The sequence below is a fragment of the Centrocercus urophasianus genome, unplaced genomic scaffold (genome assembly GCF_019232065.1).
Source record: "Centrocercus urophasianus isolate 14NV4802_14NV808 unplaced genomic scaffold, USGS_Curo_1.0 seq_11, whole genome shotgun sequence".
Classification (NCBI taxonomy): Eukaryota; Metazoa; Chordata; class Aves; order Galliformes; family Phasianidae; genus Centrocercus; species Centrocercus urophasianus.
In genome coordinates, this window is record NW_024884253.1 from 57,752,542 (window position 1) to 57,772,957 (window position 20,416).

At 37.6% G+C, this 20,416-nt stretch overlaps 1 protein-coding gene across 3 annotated transcripts in view; it reads left to right on the top strand.

Moving 5' to 3' along the window:
- INVS (inversin) overlaps positions 1 to 20,416 on the top strand; it is an 87,715-nt gene that overhangs the window by 58,552 nt on the left and 8,747 nt on the right. For all 3 annotated transcript variants that reach the window (XM_042839953.1, XM_042839955.1, XM_042839956.1), the window contains 5 exons: positions 155 to 384; positions 1,932 to 2,038; positions 5,312 to 5,524; positions 12,725 to 13,026; positions 17,993 to 18,791. In XM_042839953.1, coding sequence (XP_042695887.1) covers positions 155 to 384; positions 1,932 to 2,038; positions 5,312 to 5,524; positions 12,725 to 13,026; positions 17,993 to 18,791 — 1,651 coding nt within the window. The remainder of the gene's footprint in view (positions 1 to 154; positions 385 to 1,931; positions 2,039 to 5,311; positions 5,525 to 12,724; positions 13,027 to 17,992; positions 18,792 to 20,416) is intronic.

Here is a 20,416-nt window from a genome sequence, read left to right on the forward strand (position 1 = left end):
TTATCTCATTGCCATTTCAACTTGATTTAAGTAATAACATGGATGTTGCATTCTGAAGTACTTCTCTGAATTGTCAATTTGCCAAAGAAGTTATATTTGAACATAAACTTATTCTTTGCTTTCTCTTAATTCAAAAATGTGTTTGTTGTTATAGGAGGAGCAAGAGTAGATTTGGTTGATCAAGATGGCCATTCACCCCTTCACTGGGCAGCCCTGGGAGGAAATGCTGATGTGTGCCAAATCCTGATAGAAAATAAAATCAACCCTAATGTGCAGGATTATGCAGGTAGAACACCTCTGCAGTGTGCTGCATATGGAGGTTACATCAACTGCATGGTAGTGTTACTGGAAAATAATGCAGATCCAAATATTCAGGATAAAGAGGTATGTTGTCCTTCACTGGGCAATTCATTAAGTAAGTTTAAAATAACTCTAAACATAAAGGTCATCCTGTTTTGTGGGTCGCTGAAACATCTTCTCTGCCTATTATCGTGACAGGAGATGTATCCTGGCATAATTTTCCCTGTCTTCACTTCTAAACTCTTGAATGAAAAAATAATGGTGTAATATTCAGCATGAAATGGAGGCACATCTTTTTCCTTTATCATTTTTTGTCTTTGCCTTATCAAAGTGTGATCTTACGAGGAGTCATTTTAAGCATCTGATTTTTTAACTTGTATGGTTCCTTATTAACAATTGATATGGGAATGTGATTTTATAGTTTACAGTGTGTTTCTTCAGCATGTGTTAGCAAGATAGAACAAGAAAAATATTGCAAGTGAGATTGCAGAAGAACTTCTTCAATTATTTATCTGTATACAGCTCTTCTTGATGGGAAAAAAAAAAGAACACCGGTTTGTTTAAATGTTCTTTTGTGTCATTTTTCAAACAGTAAGTGAAATTAGGAGCCAGGATAATTGTGCAACATATAACAGATTTCTTTGTTACTTGACATGATTTCTCTGAAGTCAATAGAACTCAAAGAGTCAAAATAGTTTCACACAAACTGTTAAATTTTTCTCTAGCTATTCATTGTAGGGCATGAATAATTCTAGGTAATTGAGAAGTGTTATTTATTATGGGTTCTCCTGAGTACACTGCAAACATTTTCTAAATCTACTACCAGCTTCACGTGGCATCAACTTGAACAGTTGAGTTCAGTAGGTGATGTCAGCTTCAGACCTCCTTATTTCACACAGATATTGCATCATAATCTTCAGCACTTGGAGTTCAAGATGATGCAGCTTGTTAGCACTGAACTCAGAACTTCTTTGTGTTATTATGCGGTATCCAGATTTCTAACTGTTTGTTAAATAGGGAGTTGAAAAAAGCAAGATGCAGATATAGGAAGTTCACTTCATTGAAGTGAAGTGGAGTACCTGTGTGTTGTTGATATTAACAGACCTTTAAGTATTCACAGTGCAGGTACCAGCCAGGAGCTGGCTGTATAGAGTTCAGCTGCTGTAGTGAGTATTGTGGGCTGGAGTCATTCTGCGTTTGTCTGAGCAGATAAGCTTTCCTCAGACTTCATCAGAGTTTGATCTCCTTAATAATTCTCTGTCTTACTGCAGTATTTTGGACCAGCCTAGAAAACAGTCTGAATGACAAAAATTGTTGAGAGCTTCTTCAGAGCAAGGGCAGCATAACTCCACAGAAATACACTCTAGAGCTAGTTTCCTAATGCTATTTTTCAGCCGCTTTAGATGGAAGAGCTCTAATGTTGTAATGTAGTTTAAAAAGAAAAAGATAACTGATTTCATTTTTAAGTGATGTACTCTTTTATTTTAACAAGGGAGTTGTTTTAGAAGAATCAATTTGTCCTTTGTGTCCAGAAAAGCATCAAGTTACACTATGATTTCCAACTGTTATTGTGGCATGATAGAGATTGGGAATAGTGTGATCATTTCTTTTTCTCCATCTATTGTCTACAGGGAAGAACTGCTTTGCACTGGCTCTGTAACAATGGCTACCTTGATGCTATAAAGTTGCTGCTTGGTTTTGATGCTTTCCCTAATCATATGGAGAACAGCGAGGAAAGGTACTATGGTCTGAATGAGTCATTTTCTAATTTAGCAAAAATGCTACCTATTGATTCAAATGTTTGTTGTTCAGATATTTTCACAGTGTCATGATTGTCCTCGTATGTAAAAGGAATGCTATAGCTTCAGGCTTCAGTGTGAGGAGCTTTTATAATGTGAAAAATCTCGTTTACGTATGACATTGCAAGTTTAAACTTCAGCTTTTTGTACTTTTGAAGACTGAGCTTCTGGACATTTCTGCAAGTATTTACTCATTCTACTCTGATTTGAAATATTAAGCATTTTTTTCGTTTTGATGAAGTTGGCAATGGATATGTATGATGAAAAGATGAAAATGTTAGAGTAGTCTGGAGTTTCTCTTATTGGTAGGAATACAGTGAGAAGAAAGCAAATGGAAGAAATGCATTGCTACGTTTTAAAATAGTGATTACAAATTACTGGTGATTAACTGTATTCTAAAAGCCTGGGTTTGGGGGCTTTTTTTTTTTTTTATCTTGTAATCATGAAGAGAAAGTAAATTTGCACCTCTTTTCTTTGTGTTTTATTGACACATACATTATTTTTTTTTTAAAGTGATTTGAGTTACAGAGTTCAAATTAATCACCTGACCATGAAGATAATGAGCGTTAGCAGATATTTATGATGTCTTTTCAGAATAGATAACCTCATTATAATCATAAATAAAATTATGATCAGTATGTCATGCAGATTTTGAGTATTTCTCAATTTTAAATAATTTAAATGCATTTAAGGCTCACATTTTAGAGCTAAACTGGAGAGTCCTTTCCTTACCCCAGTTAATTGTTTTCTTTCCCCATCATTTCTCTTTCATTCTCTACACCAGCTACTCAGATCACTCATGCTTTTGTGTTTATTCTCATTTTTAGTGAGAAACAAATGAAGGTGTTAAGTTGTTCCTAAGTAATGTCAATACTCTCTAGAAATTTTTTATAGAAAATTAAGCGAACAGCTGTAGTTAAATTACTCTTAAGAAGTGAAATGAAAAATGCCATTCTTACGTTGTAGAAATGGACTAATGATACTCAACTGTTAGGAAAATGCCTTAGCTGTGATGTTACTGTAGTCATTCAGTTACTATCTATTTTGTTTACCTTTTGACATTAATGTGTGTTCGTATATATAAGCCTTGATTACTCTGGATATAACAAGCAGCATTCTGAATGGACACTGTTAAGCACCAGTCCATGTGCAGAAAAGAACAGATCTTCAATATTTCTGGATGAATCAGTCTGTAAATATAATTTTCCTAAAATATACGTGTTATATGGAAAACTTGTGCAATTGCCTCTTAGTAGACATCTACAAAACTGTATTTTGTTGATAAAACCTTGTTTTATTATTAAGACAGTAGAAGTCTGGAAAATAGAAAAGAGTGTCAAGTGAATATTCTCAGAAGAGAGTAAAATGACCTTGTGGATATGGTTCATCTGTAATTGGATGTAAATGCTTTTCTACTGAATTACAGTTTCACAAAGTGGTATTTTTTTTTCTGATATATCTATACAAGGGTGCTGTTCTTGCTCATGTAGAGTGCAATATGAGATACTAGTTCAAAATTCAAACCCAGCACTTAAAACTTGTCAAAAGATGGAGCTAGAATTGCATCTAAGATTTTAAGTTGCCCAGTTGCTTGCAGATGAGTGACTAATTGTTGGTGTGAGGGGTAGTAGGTTTGCTGTTTTTTGCAGGATTTGATAATCCAGCTGTATGTCATGAGTGCATCAAGTAATGCTAAGTTAGCTGCTGCTTGACCACCTTCGTGCTAGATTACATGTAACAGCTGTTGGGTGGTGTCTTCCATGTGTGTTTTGCTATGAAGCCAGCTTGATTCAAAAGCTAACTGGTTTAAATAACCAGTGGAAAAGAGAATTGTTAATAGGCTTTGGATTGACACAAGCAGTGGGTGGTTGTGGTAATAATATACATAAGCAGCATGGGTAGTGTCTGATTATACACACCCCTATTTGGATTTAAGTGTTTTGTTTTTTTTTTGTATTTCTGAAGGTAGCTTGAGTGGGGTCAGATAATCCACGTTTAAGAATAGGAGTCTGCATGACTGCAATCCATAATACAATGCATCGTTTTGGTACATGCATATTCACAGCATAAAGTTTACTTCAGTATCTCTTGTATACGTTAACTAAAATATTCAAAGCTAGCTATACTTTAAAAATGTCACTTTCTGAAATGAGGTTCTTTCTGAAGTATCCATTCTTGGGTTATCAAAAATCCGTAGCTATTTAAATGCTATCAACACACCTTGACATACAGATTTTCATGTTATGTCATTGTCTTTATTCCCACAGACACTTCAGTTCAGATACTGTTAATCCTTCCATCAAATCATTGCTGTGTGGCAAGTCCAATTGTGCTCTTTCTGTCTGTTTTTCTTTGCTTACCAGCATTGTGTCCTTGCAAGTTACCATCAAGAAGAGCCCTAATTTTCTCAATCACATGCATTGACACTTACTGTTTGAAAGCCTTGCATTATATGGTCTTGATTATGGTTTGTGACTGATAATTCTCCACCACAAAATGTCTTTGCCTAATGCTTCAGTGTTGGAGAGGGGGGCAGGCACCTTTTGCACTTATCCAGTCAATGGAAATTTGGGGAATTTTTATCCAGAAATACGTAGGCAGGTTTGACACTATTTAAAAGCAAAGACATTTAATATTTTTATCACACATGTTGATTTGAAGGCAGGCTTGTCTAACGAGTACTTTTTAAAAAATGTTATCCATTAAAGTAGGTTTAATAGTGTTCCTTGGTCAGCTACACTGTCCTCAGTCGTCGTTGTAGAAGCCAAGCTAGATGTGACAGTAAATTCTCAGAACTTAAATGGATACGTAAATAACGCAAAGTATGTTTTGTTCTGCTTTTTACTTAGATAGTATCTCAACATATGAACCTTACTAACTTCTTTGTTTGCTTAAAACAGTTAATAATAACATGGGTGGGACTTTGGACTGCTGCACTTAGTATTGTTTGACCCCCTCTACGTTAGGCAATTAAAATAAGCTTTAAACATGATCAGGGTGGGCACCATGAGCAAGACAGGAGAATAATATTTAAAATAAGAGCAGTGGTCTTCTGAAAACAGTACTTCAGCAATTTTCAGTCTAGAAGTTGCCTTATTACGAAATCAACACGAATCTTATAACGTCAATGCACATTATGATTAGGAATCCAATTCATTGTTAATTATTGTCTTCTTTTTTTTTTTTTTTTCTTTTCTTTTTTTTTTTTTAAGATACACTCCACTTGATTATGCCTTGCTTGGTGAACACCATGAAGTGATTCAGTTCATGTTAGAACATGGAGCTCTCTCTATAGCTGCCATACAGGACATTGCTGCTTTCAAAATTCAGGCTGTTTACAAAGGATATAAAGTTAGAAAGGCTTTTCAAGAAAGGAAGAATCTTTTAATGAAACATGAACAACTGAGAAAAGATGCTGCTGCCAAGTAAGTCTGAAACTCAAAATCTATTCTAGCAAATAGACATTTGCCGTAAGTTTCTATATGCATGTGTGTGATTTTATCTATTACTGATCATCACTTATTGTTCTTATTGTAAGATTCATGAAACTTGCAAGCATCTAATGGAATTTTTTTTTTTATAATGCTACATATGAAAACCGTTTTCCAGATAATCCCACATTAAATAGCAATCTTTATATAATGTGCATGAACAAGGCAAAAATACTAAAGACTGGAAAACCAGCATATTAGCATCATTAATCTTTAACTGATAATAAGTTTTGGAAAACATTTATCACTCTGGAGTAATGAAAATAATCATTGGCCTCACGAGTCTTTGATAAAAGTTTTGAAAATAAATTAATAAGTAGATGAAGAAGATAAATTAGATACTTGGAAAGCCTGATTAAATAAGGCTTAACTGTTTCGTGTGGGAGGCTGAGCTTTTCTAGAAAACTGAACTCCTTCCAGATTTTATTTGCAACTTCTGTCTTGGCAGTATAATACACTCCAGTGAGATTTTCTGCACTTGAATTAGACTGTTATCGTGAAATCATTATATTAGATTATAAATAACTACCATATGCAATTCAGATAGTTGCTTTTAAGATGTGTCAATTCTGATTGAACTGGAGTAGCAAAAGGACAAAATTCTAAAATGCAGAAAAACATAATTGACCATCAAAATATTCTGATAGGTTAATCTTTATCCTTAAAATTCACCATATAAAAAGAACAAATTAGCACACAGGTTCTCTTAAAGAGATTTGATTCTGGAATAAAAGTATGAATCAGAAAATATTTGCAGTAATTTTGGTGTAATATTTCTACAAAATATTTATAAAGAGAGTTCTATTAATGGATAGACACTAATCATTGAACACAGAGGATTTTTTCTTACTTCTGTGTATTTTAGGCAAAATCAGCTGCAGAGTGCTATATTTCAAATTAATTAGCATGGTGCTCTGTATATATGGCCAATCTGACCTTCATTGGGTTTGAGTGCTGCTACAATATTGGTTACAGCTGATTAATGCCCATTAAGAATCCAAGCTAGAACTACTAGTTAACTAATCTCTTGCTCACATCTTTAGATCCTGAAGTTGTAACTTGCAGCCCTCCTACTATTGCACTTTCTGAAGTCAGGATAAGTCAGAAGTTTGGAGAATCTGTCTTTGAAAATATCCTTAATATCTTATGTATTTCTTCAATTTTGAGAACTCTGCTTCTTGCTGTGTGATCACAACTGACTTTACCAGGTTGGAGTAGTTTTACTCTCTGCGATGACAGTCATTTTTAGAAGTATCTGTGATACCCCATCCGACACATTAAACAAGAAAGGTTTGCCTGATGGAAATTTGGGAATTTTTTGTCATTGTTTCCCTTTGTGAGTTTCTAATGTACTTTCTGAAGCTTACTAAGCTGTTGTTGATTTGTTTGAAAAGAATAGAAATAAAGTTTGTGTACCAAATACCATAAAAACAGAATTAAAATATAATTGGAGTGTACAAGCAAATCAAGTTGTCACATAACAAATCTTATTTAATTGCAATTTTATGATCTGTAATAAACTGGAGGGGATATTATGTTGTCATCATTCTGCATACCCATCTGTGCATTCCACAGTTAAACTTGGCCAGGGCGTTGTTACATACAAACAAATAATATCCCTATTCATGTTTAAAAATCTGCTCTCCAGATAAAAGTAGACATTATGTACAAAGCCAGAATGATGGTGAATGCCTAGATTGAAAAAAAAAAAACAACCCACAAATCAAAACCAACAAAAAATAGCCTGCTTCAGAGACATACTGCATGGCTAAGCAGAGAAGCTATGACAGAATTTAGATGTAAAAAGGCAGTATGCCAGAGGTGCAGCCAAGGACAATCTACAAAGGAGGAGCTTAGCATCACTTAAGTGCATAGGGATTGCATCAGGAAAGATAAAACTCAAAGTTGAGATTAAAAGGAATAGCCCAGACAAAGAGCTGAGCTTCTGCCTTTACAGTGATAGTAAGAGGCTTAGCAAGGAGAATGTGGGCCCATTGCTGAATGGCATGTGTGATTTGGTGAGTGCAGGCACAGAGGAGGTGGAGATGCTCAGTGCCTTCTTGTCTGCAGTCTTCCCCAAGGTCTCCCAAGACCCCTGTGCTTAGAGAATGGTTCAAGAAGGAGGAGAGCTGCCAGAAATGAATAGGGACTAAGTCAGGGTTTGCTTAAGAGAACTCAACCTAGACAAGTCCATGGGACCAGATGAGCTACATTTAAGTGTGCTGAGAGAGCTGACTGGTGTTCTTAAAAGACCACTATCAAGCATCTTGGAAAGGTCACAGAAATCAGGAAAATTTCCACAGTGATGGGAAGAAAATAAACGTATGGAATTTCTACAAGAGCCAGAAGAACAATCTGGGGAACTACGTGGCCTCACTTTAGTCCCTAGGAAATACATAACAGACAGAAGCTGAGATGATGAGATTTTGACAGAAAATATGGACTAAGTCAATCATAAGTCAAGTATTTCATCAACAGTCAAGCAATGGACAGGTTGCTCGAAGAGAGGATGCAGTTTCCATTCTTAAAGATTTTCAAGATCTGGCTGCATACATCTCTGAAGATCCTCATCTTACCTCACAGCTGGCCTTTATTTGAGCAGAATGTTGGTCTTCATGTTTCTTGAGATCCCTTCCAACATGTATTCCATACTGTATAGAGAACATGCCAGGAGTGAAACATTGCTTTGACAGAGCAGCACAGAAGTGATCTAGGAAGGACATATTTCAAAACCAAAAATTTCAGTCTACACAGGGGTAAGATGTTGGACTTTTTAACCTTTTTCAGAAAGAGGCTTTCGTTTTAGAAAACAGTCTTAGAGTTCGTCTTTTATTAGAGAAGAGTTTAGTCGTATAAAGTCATACAGTTTAGTCATAAAGAGTTTAAATCATATGCTGGAAATGGTTTCTTCTGAATATTGAGGTCTGAAAGAACTTCAGAATTCATTCATCACTTGTTCATCTTCCTTCTGAATTTCTCAGAATAAGTTCCTGGACCTTTACTTCTCTGTTTTAACAAAGACTTCTGGATTTGATTCCAGCCACTTGGTAGCAACTGCTTGAGACTAAGAATATGAATAGGAACTTGGATGAAAGTGAATAAGAGTAAATAAGTCATATATAAGAAGAGAAGAACATCAAGAACATAAAACAGTCAATTCAATAACTTTCAGTAAAATGAGCAGAATTTTCCAAGGGGCAAGAGAGTGCAAGCAGATTGAGATTCATCAGAAAACTGGTGGCAAGGCTGCTGCATGCTGGGCAAAGAGAAAATAATGAGCTTTTCAGCTACCTGAGAAGGGAAAGCACATACTGGAAAGTTGATGCCATTGCTAAAAAAGAGGGATGGAGATAACATACAGTGATACAATTAAAGTGAAACACAAAAGAAGAGCAACTAGTAAGAGATGTGGTATATCACAAGAAACGATTGTAGGCATACGCACAGTAAAAGGAGGAAAAAAGAAAGTATTGATCCATAGGTGATACTCAAAAGACTGAAGTGTTTGTTTTGCTTGTTTCAGTCTTCATTAGATGTCAAATGATGTTCAATAGCAGATGAAATTCACACTAGAAACAGAAGGCAGAGAAGCAGGCTAAAATACTAAAAGAACAGTTTAGAGAGTAAGTGGATGAATTAGATGATTTCAGATCATTTTAGCCTGATAAAGTTCATCCTGTGCTATTTAGGAAACTAGCTGAAATAATCTTAAAATTGTTGCCTTTAAAATCTGTGTGGGACTTGCTGGGCTACAGTATGTGTGAGATTAGCAGAATGCCTGCTTTGTCAAAGAGCGAAAGTATCGCGGGATTACCAAGATTGGAACGGAGCTCTTCAGATCATATAGTCTATCCCCTCCCCTCAGAGTCAGCTAGCCCAGGTTGCCCCAGGACCTGTCCTGTCTGGTTTTTAATACCTCTGCAAACAAAGGCTCCACAGTCTCTCTGGGCAATCTGTTCTCTGAATCTTGTCTTCTCCAGGCTGAGCACTCCCTACTCTCTCAGCTTCTTCTCATGAAAGATGTTTCAGTCCCTTGAGCGTCTCTGTGTTCTTTTCCAGGACTCATTTCAGTAACTCCATACCTTTCTTGTACGGGAATTAAGTAATTGTGTTATTTCTGTGTGTCAGAAACATAACAAAACATAAATAAGCAATCTTGGCTTTGCTAAAACAAATTGTATCGATTCAATGAGATTTCCTTTTGTACCAATAACAACAAATTTTGTGGCCATGGAGAAATAGTAGCTGCCATTAAAATTTGCCTGAAGTTTTCATACATTTCGTTAGTAAATCAGGGCAATGTAACTTGAATTAAACCTTGATTATGTGGTGAAAAACTGCTTAGAAGAACATACGCAGTGTAGTTCATAATGGTTCAACCTAAAACTGGAAGTATATATTGATTAGAATCTCATACAGTGCAGTATTTTAACTTAGGAATTAAAATGTTAGATTTGTAAATAGTACCAAGATGCAGAAGACTGCAAATATGCTGAATTCTAATTTAGAATGTGTTAATGTAGATGAGAAATAACTGAGTGAACAGTAGGAGGTCAGGTAAGGACAAATGCACAGCTCTACACATTGTTTTTAAAACACATGAGACCATGTTAACAAGAGACAGCTATTTATACAACAGGAAATATAACTCCTTGGTCAAGATAAAGCCTCAGCTGTGGTAGAATCACAGCTGATGATGTATATCTGCAGTTGTGTTTTTTAAAGTAACAGCTTCTGCAAGGATAACTCTATCCGTATGTTCTCTGGGCATATCAACATGCTCTAAACTTAAAATGTCCTCCACAGAGTAGATAGATCAAAGCATTGTTAACAGAATAGAAATGATTGAATTCATTTTAGCAGAATTAAAAAATCAAAGCATCTCTGTGTCTTCACAAATGCTTAAGGCTGAAACTGTTCCTTTGCAGATGCCAAAACCTTAATTTCTGCTCTATCACTTTTTGCAATGCAATACAAATTTATGACTCCTAAGGACAGAATTCTGTTGCAATTAATGTGGACAATTTTAGTATATTATCACTGTAGCTGTAGTTGTCTAACTTTAGAGTCCAAGTTTGGATCCTGATGAGTTACTGGACCTTCCTGAGAATAAATGAGAGCTGTGAAGTTAGAAACTTGTGTGCTTCCCTTACCTGCTAATGAAACTTAGTCTCTTAACTTAGGCAATAATAAAACTTGAAAAATTTATTTTTTATAATATATTTTACTGTAAAACAAACTGAATTTCTCATTAACTAAAGCACAGCCCGTGGAGAGGTTTGTTAGTATTCAGGTAACTATTAATCAGCTAAGCTCAATGTTGATGAGCACGGTGGTCTATGAATTGGGAGGTTTGAAATCCCTTCCTTTTATTATTTCATCAGTTTCATCTGAAAAATTAGCACCCCTTAAAAAAAAACCAACAAACAACCTTTTACTTCTCGATTTCTGTTCTGTGGCATTCCAGTAACTTTACAACTGGTTTGTTGCTGATGCTGTTTTGAGTTAATCTGCTATTCCCAGAGTGCGGGCCACTCTGGCTTCCTTCTGTATCACAGCCTTGGCTCACATTTTCTGTCACCCTAAATGGAGGGTACTGGTAATAGATGGCTTGGTTGTTGCGAGGAAAACAAAAATGGCTGTTTTGTGAATACTAAGATCTGATTTATCAGATCTAATGGCAATGAGATCCATACTGTACACAAGGCAGACATCCCCACATGGCCTATTTGCGGAATGCCGATATTATTTGAAACTAACCACTTTTTTCTGTGCCTTGGGGAATACTGAACCTCAGACTGCCAGGAGTGTATTTTTTAGATCAATTAACAGCTTTTCAGGTACAAAGTTCAATCAGTTTCTTCTGCAGCGAGAACTTGATAAGATAGTACTGACAGATAAAGTTAAGGCTTCTCCCTGGCATATCACACTGAAATGACATACACTGGCATTGATACGACTCACAGGAACTGAGGATGGCATGCTGCATAACTAACCTGTCATATGCTGTGCTGTGAGCTAATGTGTCAATAGTCTGCAAACTGTGTTGTAGCATTGGAAGCAAGTTAAAGTATCAGGCAGCTACATGATACGACATTTACCAGCTGTCTGTTCCAACAGGAAAAGTGTCACTTCATCTTATAACCAGTGCTTAATTTATAAAAACAAGTTCAGTGGTAGGTAGCTATGTAGTGCTTGCTGCCTGTTATTGGGTTTATTCTGCTTTGCAGGAAAAAGATTGAAAAAGCTAAAGTGTAATGACGTTCCATTGCATTTCAAAATAGGCTGCAAAACATTATTGAACAGATGTGCCTTTCCCATCCTTGTCCAAAATCCTCTTTTGTATCTACACTATTTAAGAGATACATGACTACTTTCATTTTTGGAAACCGAACACCACAGTTGTGAGGGTAAAATATCTGCACAAAATTTTTTAATTCGCTTCTCATATTTTCAGTATTTATCATTTGTGTAGTGTACAATCCATTTGTGTAAAATAAGTTCTTTAATTATGTATCAATGATAAACATACAACAGCAAGTTAGTAGCATACCTAGTTTGAGTTGGTTTGTAATTGTATTGAGTACAACATAGAATCAATACGGATGACAAGTCTTCTATGAAATGTTCTGACTTTCAGATAAATACAGTTCATTGCATTTCTACCTGTATTAGAGCGTGGTTCATTACTAATTCAAACCATCCTTATTAGCATCATGTTTCTTGTCTTTGGATGGCTTTTTCAAGTATTTTCGTTGGTATTCTTTTCTGTGGTTTAAAATAAAAGAGGAACTGCTTTTCTCTTTAAAAAAATCAAAAGGATCTTTTTTTTTCTAACAAAAACCAAATTTATGTCGTTTTAAACTAGGGAGTGTTTTAAATTTCAACTGCTGCAAAACGAACAAGAAACTGCATACTAAGGACTTAACCTTCATTAAACTCAAGCTAAAAGTCAGTTGCTATTTTGGATCAAGCTAAGACACTTCCATGTAACCAATAACCATTTCTCACAAAAAAGACACACAGCATTTCATTGTGGCTGTGTCAGGTTTCTAGAGATGATTGTCTACAAGTTAGGTACGTGCTCCCAAGATTTTGTCTTTGAAATTCTTATGGTATTTACTATAATTACAGGAAACGTGAAGAAGAAAGTAAAAGAAAAGAAGCCAGCCTACAGAAAGGAATGCAGAATGTGGAGCAAAATAAGTTTCGAGTACAACCGAGTGCAGCAGATCGAGAGAAGACTTCCAGCACATTGCAGTTATCTAATAAACAAATTGATCTACAGAATAAGAGACCTCTCTCTGTCAAGGCTTCTCAAATTCAGCTAGGGAGAAACAGTAGAGGTTCCCCTAAGGCTTGTCGCAGCAAAGGGTCACCAAAGGAGAGCCGCCTGTCTTCAGAGCCACAGAGCGAAGGTCATAACATCAGGCAAGGTTTGTAATCATTGATAGTTGGTGTGATAGTTGTGTGTCTTTTTCGAACGTGTCTGGGGAGGTTTTGTATGTAGAACGTTTTACTCTTTTGTATTAATTGTTCTTTCATTATTTAAACAATTTATATAGGATGAAGCTAGGTATGGATTCTTTTTTTTGCATGTGTTCAGTCATCTTGGGTAGTCAGAGACGTCGGTATGCACAGTGACTGTAACAGTACCTAAAATATATGAGAATGGGATGTCAGGAGATGTTCTGGCTATTAGCCGCATTGTTTAGGAAAAAAGAGAGCAAAGATATTTGATGTATCTGTAGGATTCTTGAAGGATTCTTAATAGAGAATTGTTACTCATTTAAAAACAGATGAGGGTAGAATTTCTTCAAAGGCAGCTCTCTAGCGTACAGAAGGCAGCTTCGTTCTCCATGGCAGATTTCTCCTATGATTTGCCTCCAGAGTTGTCTTTTTGAGAGCGTACTAGGATATTTTTTGAGAAATTAGGCTGTTCATTGAAATGTGTCTGACTTCTTTATGTTACTTTATTTGCCCTGGTACAGTACACTCTTTTACTATTTCTATAAATGCATCCTCACTTTATGATAATTTCTTGACCATTCCTGTATTAGTTTCACAAGATACACGCTTTAGCAATGTTTCAATCAGTTCTGACTGCAACCAAGTTATAGCAAAATTGGCCATGTTAAAGCATCTCTGCTGTCATTAGAAGTAAAAGTTGGATAAGTTGTTTGGTTAAGCTAAGCTGCAGGAACTCCTTTTCAGGCATAAAATTACTGCTACTTGGAATTTCACTGTAATCCAAAGGAAAAGAAAGTCAAAGAGCCTTTCCTGGATTTATTTCCTTTTACATGGAAATGCCTTAATGAACAGAACACTTGTCTGTGTTGTAGTAAAGGCAGATATCTATCTTATCCTAATATATTCTTTAAGAACTTTAAATATCATTATTATGATAAAGATGATAGAGATGTTAAAAATGCTAGCAAGCTTTATCCGTGTACATATGAAACAACAACGTAATAAAACCAGATTTGCAAAGGAAAACACTTGAAATTAGGAGTAATCGGAAATGGTGGTTACCAAAGAAAAATGAATAGTTATAATGGACATAATGAGGAGAAATTGATAACTGAGGAGATGAAACAGGAGAAAGAAAGGGTTCTGGAGGGTTAGAGTGCAGGGAAAAGAGAAAAAGAAAGATGGAGAAATTATAAAGGAAGAATGAACAGCTTTTTCTTTTACTGACTCCAATATCCATTCTTTGCTGAAATTTTCCATTGCTTTTACCAATTGAAACTACGTTTCATCAGTCAGACTCCCAGCATTTATTGGAACAAATACAGTGCTGGAGTGAAATGATGGCCTGAAGGTAGAAGAAGTATGTAGGATACATGAAGTATAAGGTCAAAGAGACTTCAGAGATCAGGATAGAACTTGCCAGATCTCCTGCATAGGATTCTTACAGTGTTACTTATGTTTGAAAAAAGCACATTTGTGTTCAGCTGTATACATGACTTTTCCCATATACCTGGGGAGTTCAAACCAGCAGTAAATGCCAGTAGCTCATAGCTTGAACTTTTGCTTTAAAGGCTTCCCTGAGGTTGGAGATTTCCTGAAGTAGCTATGCCAGAATAATTTTTCCATGTTGATGATTTATAAGTAAATTTTTAACTAACATGGGCCATTGTCTGGAGATTTTCTGGTTTCATTTATTTATTTATTCTTATATATTCTTATATATATATATATATATATATAAAAAAGAAGAATATAATTTCTCCAGAGGTAGAGTTACGATTTTCTTCACCATTTTACATTGTCTTCCCTGTGACAATGTGGAGCACAATGAGAACAGAAATCTTGACACAAGGTTCTTCTGAAAATGCATGGTAACGTGTCTACTTATGCAGTGAGAACAGGTTCAGGTTATAAAGAAAACTCCTTCAGAGTCCAGTCAAAAATGTCTGTGTTTGAAATGGAATGCTGTGCTCTGTTTACTCAAATATGTTTACTCATTGATGCCAGTGAAGTTGATGCAGTGAGAATCACAGAATCACAGAATTGTAGGGGTTGGAAGGGACCTCCAGAGATCATCGAGTCCAACCCCCCTGCCAAAGCAGGTTCCCTACAGCAGGTCGCACAGGTAGGCATCCAGGCAGGTCTTGAACATCTCCAGAGAAGGAGACTCCACCACCACCCTGGGCAGCCTGTTCCAGTGCTCCGTCACCTCACTGTAAAGAAGTTCTTGCTCACATTTGTGCAGAACTTCCTATGCTGCAGTTTCTGGCTGTTTCCCCTTGTCCTGTCTCCACTCACCACTGAAAACAGTCTGGCCTCGCCATTCTGCCCCCCACACCTCAGATATTTATAGACCTGGATCAGGTCCCCTCTCAGTCTTCTTTTCTCAAGGCTGAACAGACCCAGTTCACTCAGCCTTTCCTCATAGGAGAGATGCTCCAGGCCCTTCACCATCTTCGTGACCCTCCACTGGACTCTTTCCAAGAGATCCCTGTCAATCGACTCATGAAGTTTTTTACCCGCTTTTCATGAGGTGTCACAGTCAATCCTCTTGTGGTAAAAAAAAAAACTTCAGTGGACTTCACTGGAAATTTTAGTGGAATTAAATATAAACTTAGATCCCGTGGGCTGGCACTTTGGAAAGCTCTTCAACAGCTGAAGCTAAATGTTTTACACTTACTCACAGAATGTGAAAGCTGTAATTTAGCTGGTGGCTCTGTTCTGATCCATTCTCCTCTCCATTCTGAAATCTTTCCGATGTGCGTTATCTCATTTGCAGCTGCAGTTTCCTTAACTGTAAGTAATTTTTCTAGGTCTGTGCTCAACGCTGTTTCTTTGCATCTATGAAAGAAAGTTTATTTCAACCTCAGAAGGTGATCTAGAATTCTTAAATGATCTTCTCATCTCACTTCTACAGTGAGCCAGTTGTTCAGACTGGGAAGTTTTGCACACACTTCTTTAATGACTTACATGTTCTAGGGATGAAATAAAAGTGAGAATTCTACATCCCACATTTACAAATCAGGTAGCAATTTTGGGTGAGTTAAGAATGACAAAGGCTGTGTTCTTTTTTCCTCACAACTGTAAAGACTGACTTTCTGAAAGTTCAAAACAGTGCTATGACAGTGCTGGGAATTTCATACACGTGAACTGAATGTCAGCCCTTTACTGCTCTTATTGATGGTACTGGTAATTTTGTACTTGGCTTCATTGGGAGTGGAATTATGCCCTAAGAAATTTTGTTGTTAAAAGGCACTTTTTTCAAATTGTAGCAGCACATTTTTTAAATCATCTCTTCCACTGTTGTAGTGAGAGAGGGGGAATTTACTTCTCCACTCTGGAAGTTGAGGAAAAAACAGGATTAAATGAGGTAATAATTGCTTGAACAAATAATAGATTAAAACAGATCATACAGTAGTGTTTTTCTCCCTGTCTTACAACATATACAGGGCTATATGACAATCTTTATATAAGTTAGAGTAGCCTCTCTGGCCATACAATCCTGTCACCATGATAAATCTTCCCTGTCAGAGGCATCAATGATAATAATCCTGAATTCTTTCTGTATAAACTGTTATTCTGCCACATTCAGCTACCCAGACAAGAGAGTGTACTGAAAAGGTGTTAAAGTGAGGATAAGTATAGCATGGTTTTACCAGGTTTTGTTTAATCCAGGCATTTACACTCTAGTCTGGCTGCCACATCATTCTCGCAAGAGTGTTTGGAAGCAATAATCATACCTGATTAACTTTCCTATTGTGGCCTTGGAAACTGGGAAAAGAAGTCTTGCAATAAGGGAAAAATGGGAAGGACTTCCAAGTTTCATTTAGGAAATCAAGGGAAGTAATGACAGCCAAGCCCTCAGGATTTCCTGAGTCAGTTACATTGTCATGATGTGCTGGGATACAAGGTGGATAGAGCAGAAGGTCAGCAAATAAGCTGGAAACAATGACAGTCTGTTAGGGTGTTGTCACTGGAACTAGCAGGTGTGTTATTGCAGCTGCATTCTTTTGCCATGTGGTGAGCTTGTATCTGTGGAAAAGACCACTTTATTCAGGAAGGTAAATTCCTCTCTGAACTTTGTTAGGTATCTAATTCAAATTTGGTGCAAGAGAGAGACGTGTACAACGGTACGCAAGAAGTTTGAGATGTTAATCAGGTAACGATTACTTGCAGCCTGGAATGCCAACTGTGTTCTGGGCTGCCTTAAAAAAGGGGTGGCCAGCAGGGAGAGGGAGGTGATTGTCCCCCTCTGCTCGGCTCTTGCGAGGCGCCATCTGTAGTACTGCGTCCAGCCCTGGGGCCCCCTGTACAGGAAGGACGTGGAGCTCTGGGAGCAGGTCCAGAGGAGGGCCACTAAGATGATCAGAGGGCTGGAGCACCTCTCCTATGAGAAAAGGTTGAGGGAACTGGGCTTGTTTAGCTTGGAGAAGAGAAGGCTCCTGTTTGAAGGCTCCGGTACTTAAAGGGAGCCTACAAACAGGAGGAGGAATGGCTTTTTATGAGGGTGAATCATGATAGGACAAGGGGAAATGGCTTTAAACTGAGACAGGTTAGATATTAGGAGGTTTGGGTTAGATATTAGGAGGAAGTTTTTCACACAGAGGGTGGTGACGCACTGGAACAGGTTGCCCAAGGAGGTTGTGGATGCCCCATCCCTGGAGGCATTCAAGGCCAGGCTGGATGTGGCTCTGGGCAGCCTGGTCTGGTGGTTGGTGACCCTGCACACAGCAGGGAGGTTGAAACTCGATGATCATTGTGGCCCTTTTCAACCCAGGCCATTCTATGAGTCTTCTACCTTTCCTGATTCTTCCTGCTACTACTTTTTTCTTCAAGTGTGCCTCAAAGGTGCATGAGCAAAAGAATATTAGAATAATAAACTGTTTTGCTGGATCAGAGACTGAATGTTTGTTTCCATTTCTCTGTTTAAAGAATTATTGAGAAAGCACATCAAAAGCAAGCCAAGTTGTGTCCATTTCCATTGCGGCAAAGCAAAAGAGGTAATGAAAATTGAAGCAAAACATCAGGTTGCAGCTGCTACAGAACTGAATGGAGAAAAGCACAAAGAGCACGCTTTGGAGGCAAATGGTGCTCGTGGTAACAGAAGGCATGCTTCTGCTTGTGGGACTGCTGGTGCTGGGGAAAAAACAAGAGATCAAAGTCAGTCTTCATCTGGTAACAGGGGCCACTGTGAAGGAACTTCAGTGGTCATGTGCAATGTCAGTTGTGCTGGTGGAATTGCAAGAAATTCAAAGCGGTGTGAAGCCGTTCCAAAAGGCAAAAGGCATCAGCAGAAATCCAGACATAAAGAGGTGAATGATGAGAGATGTTCACCGGCTGGCTCAAGTAGACCGGGGAGTGCCAAAGCAGTATTTGTAAACACCAGAAATGCCGCTGTTAGTGCCATAGGAGATGCTAACAATGTGGGAAATAACGAATTAGGAAAAAAGACCTCCTCGTTATTGTCTACTGAGACCGAATCTACAGGAACTGGGCCAAGAAATCCAGCAGTGTGTTCTGCTCCTGATGACAGTTTGAACTTGGAAAAAACAAGTGAAGTTGGATCCAGGAACGCAGATGACCAACTATGTTCTGTTGCGTGGCAAAGTACAAATATTGAACTGATCCCTTTAGAGATTCGGATGCAAATCATAGAAAAAGAACGAACAAGAAAAGAGCTATTTCGGAAAAAAAACTACGCTGCTACAGTTATACAGAGGACATGGAGAAGGTAAGGCTACTATTTCAGTAGCTAGAGATGAGATACACTTAGATGTGAACTGCGGTGTACATCAGCAGCGTGCTTTATTTGGTCCCTTTGCTTATAGCAGTAACTGTGATAAATCAGGAATGTAATAACCTTTCACCCACCAGATGGAAGTATGCTCCAGTTGCCTAGACTGACATCAGTGAGTTCTTAAAAAGAACACAGTGATGACTTTCAATAATTGGTGAAGTTATTAAACTTCTGTTCCAAGCATTCTTTATAGAGTGCTGATCAACACTCACCTGAGGCCAGAGTTACTGCACTCATGCTCAGTAGCAAACATGTAGGAATGTAATTTTCTTCCAGCAGTTTTTTGTTACTGGATCCTCCACCATCATTTACTGGAACACCTGAAATTGTGTTGTATTGTATTCTAACCTAATGGCTCAAGCAAATCGTTTCTTTGCTCCAGCTTTCTGACTCATCAATCTAAATATTGCTCATTACAGTACAGTCATATTCCAGCTTATCTCTTCATTGTTGTTGATATGGTAAAAATGCAGTTGACTTTTCTAAGTACATTCCTATTCCAGTGGGAAGCTGACATTTTGGAGAACGCTATTTTTAATTCATTTTTGAACCTTGTGTGTGAAAAATATTATGACTTTTTTGTACAATAGCACTGTACATAGCACTTCTGTACTCCTGTAATCTTTGGTCTCCAGTTGCTATTTATGACACACTCCTTATACCTACACTCAACTGCAAAGCAATCCCTTTTTTTTCCCCAGTAATCCAGTACTCCTGCCATCACCCTCAAATTTTCCATCCATTGTTTTTTGACTTCTTTTCTAATTGGGAGCCTGAATTCTTGTCTTGTTTTCAGATCCATTGAGATCCCAGAAGCTGAATTAAGTCAGGAGTAGATGAGGGGAGTACATCCATTCATGATACTGTTGCATCTGGTGATTATGCTGTTCTCAGTTGACAGCAAATTGCAATCCTTCCAAAGCATGGTGCATGGTACAGCTTTCATTTGGAGAGTTCTCCACACACCATGTAGCTCATCACAGTTACTAAGTAGGTACCCAGTGTATGGCTGTGGGTCCCACTAAGTCCTGCTTGTCATTTGAGTCGAGGCTTGCACTGGTAAAAAGCACGCACGTGTAGACAGCAAGAGAACTGCACATCAGTATAGAAATATGTTGATGTTGTAGTATGTGCTTGAGGTGTAGCATTTCTCTACTTCGCATAAAATTGCTTTGTCTCTGCAAGTTTTACAGTGATAATTTTCTTACTGAGAATGTTATTGAAAGCTGTTGTGAGCTACAACACAATGGCCCTGGTCTACTAAAGCATACTTAACTTTCCTTTCTTGGGAAGACGTTTCAATTCCCACAGTCCACAAACTTTGCAAGTGTAGCCCTCAGAAGTGTGTTCCAAGGTGTATGCCTTGCCAAAGGTTAATTGCTCATCCTGCTCACTGAGGCTTGCAGATCCTGTGTCTGCCTCGCTCTCATCTGGGGCACTGGGGCCACTGCTGTCCTTCGTGGTCCACAGTGAATTGACAGAAACTGGCAATAAGCTGGTACTGTTGGTCTCCTGCTGGAGATGAGTGTTTCCAATCCATTATTGCTGCATGTGTACCT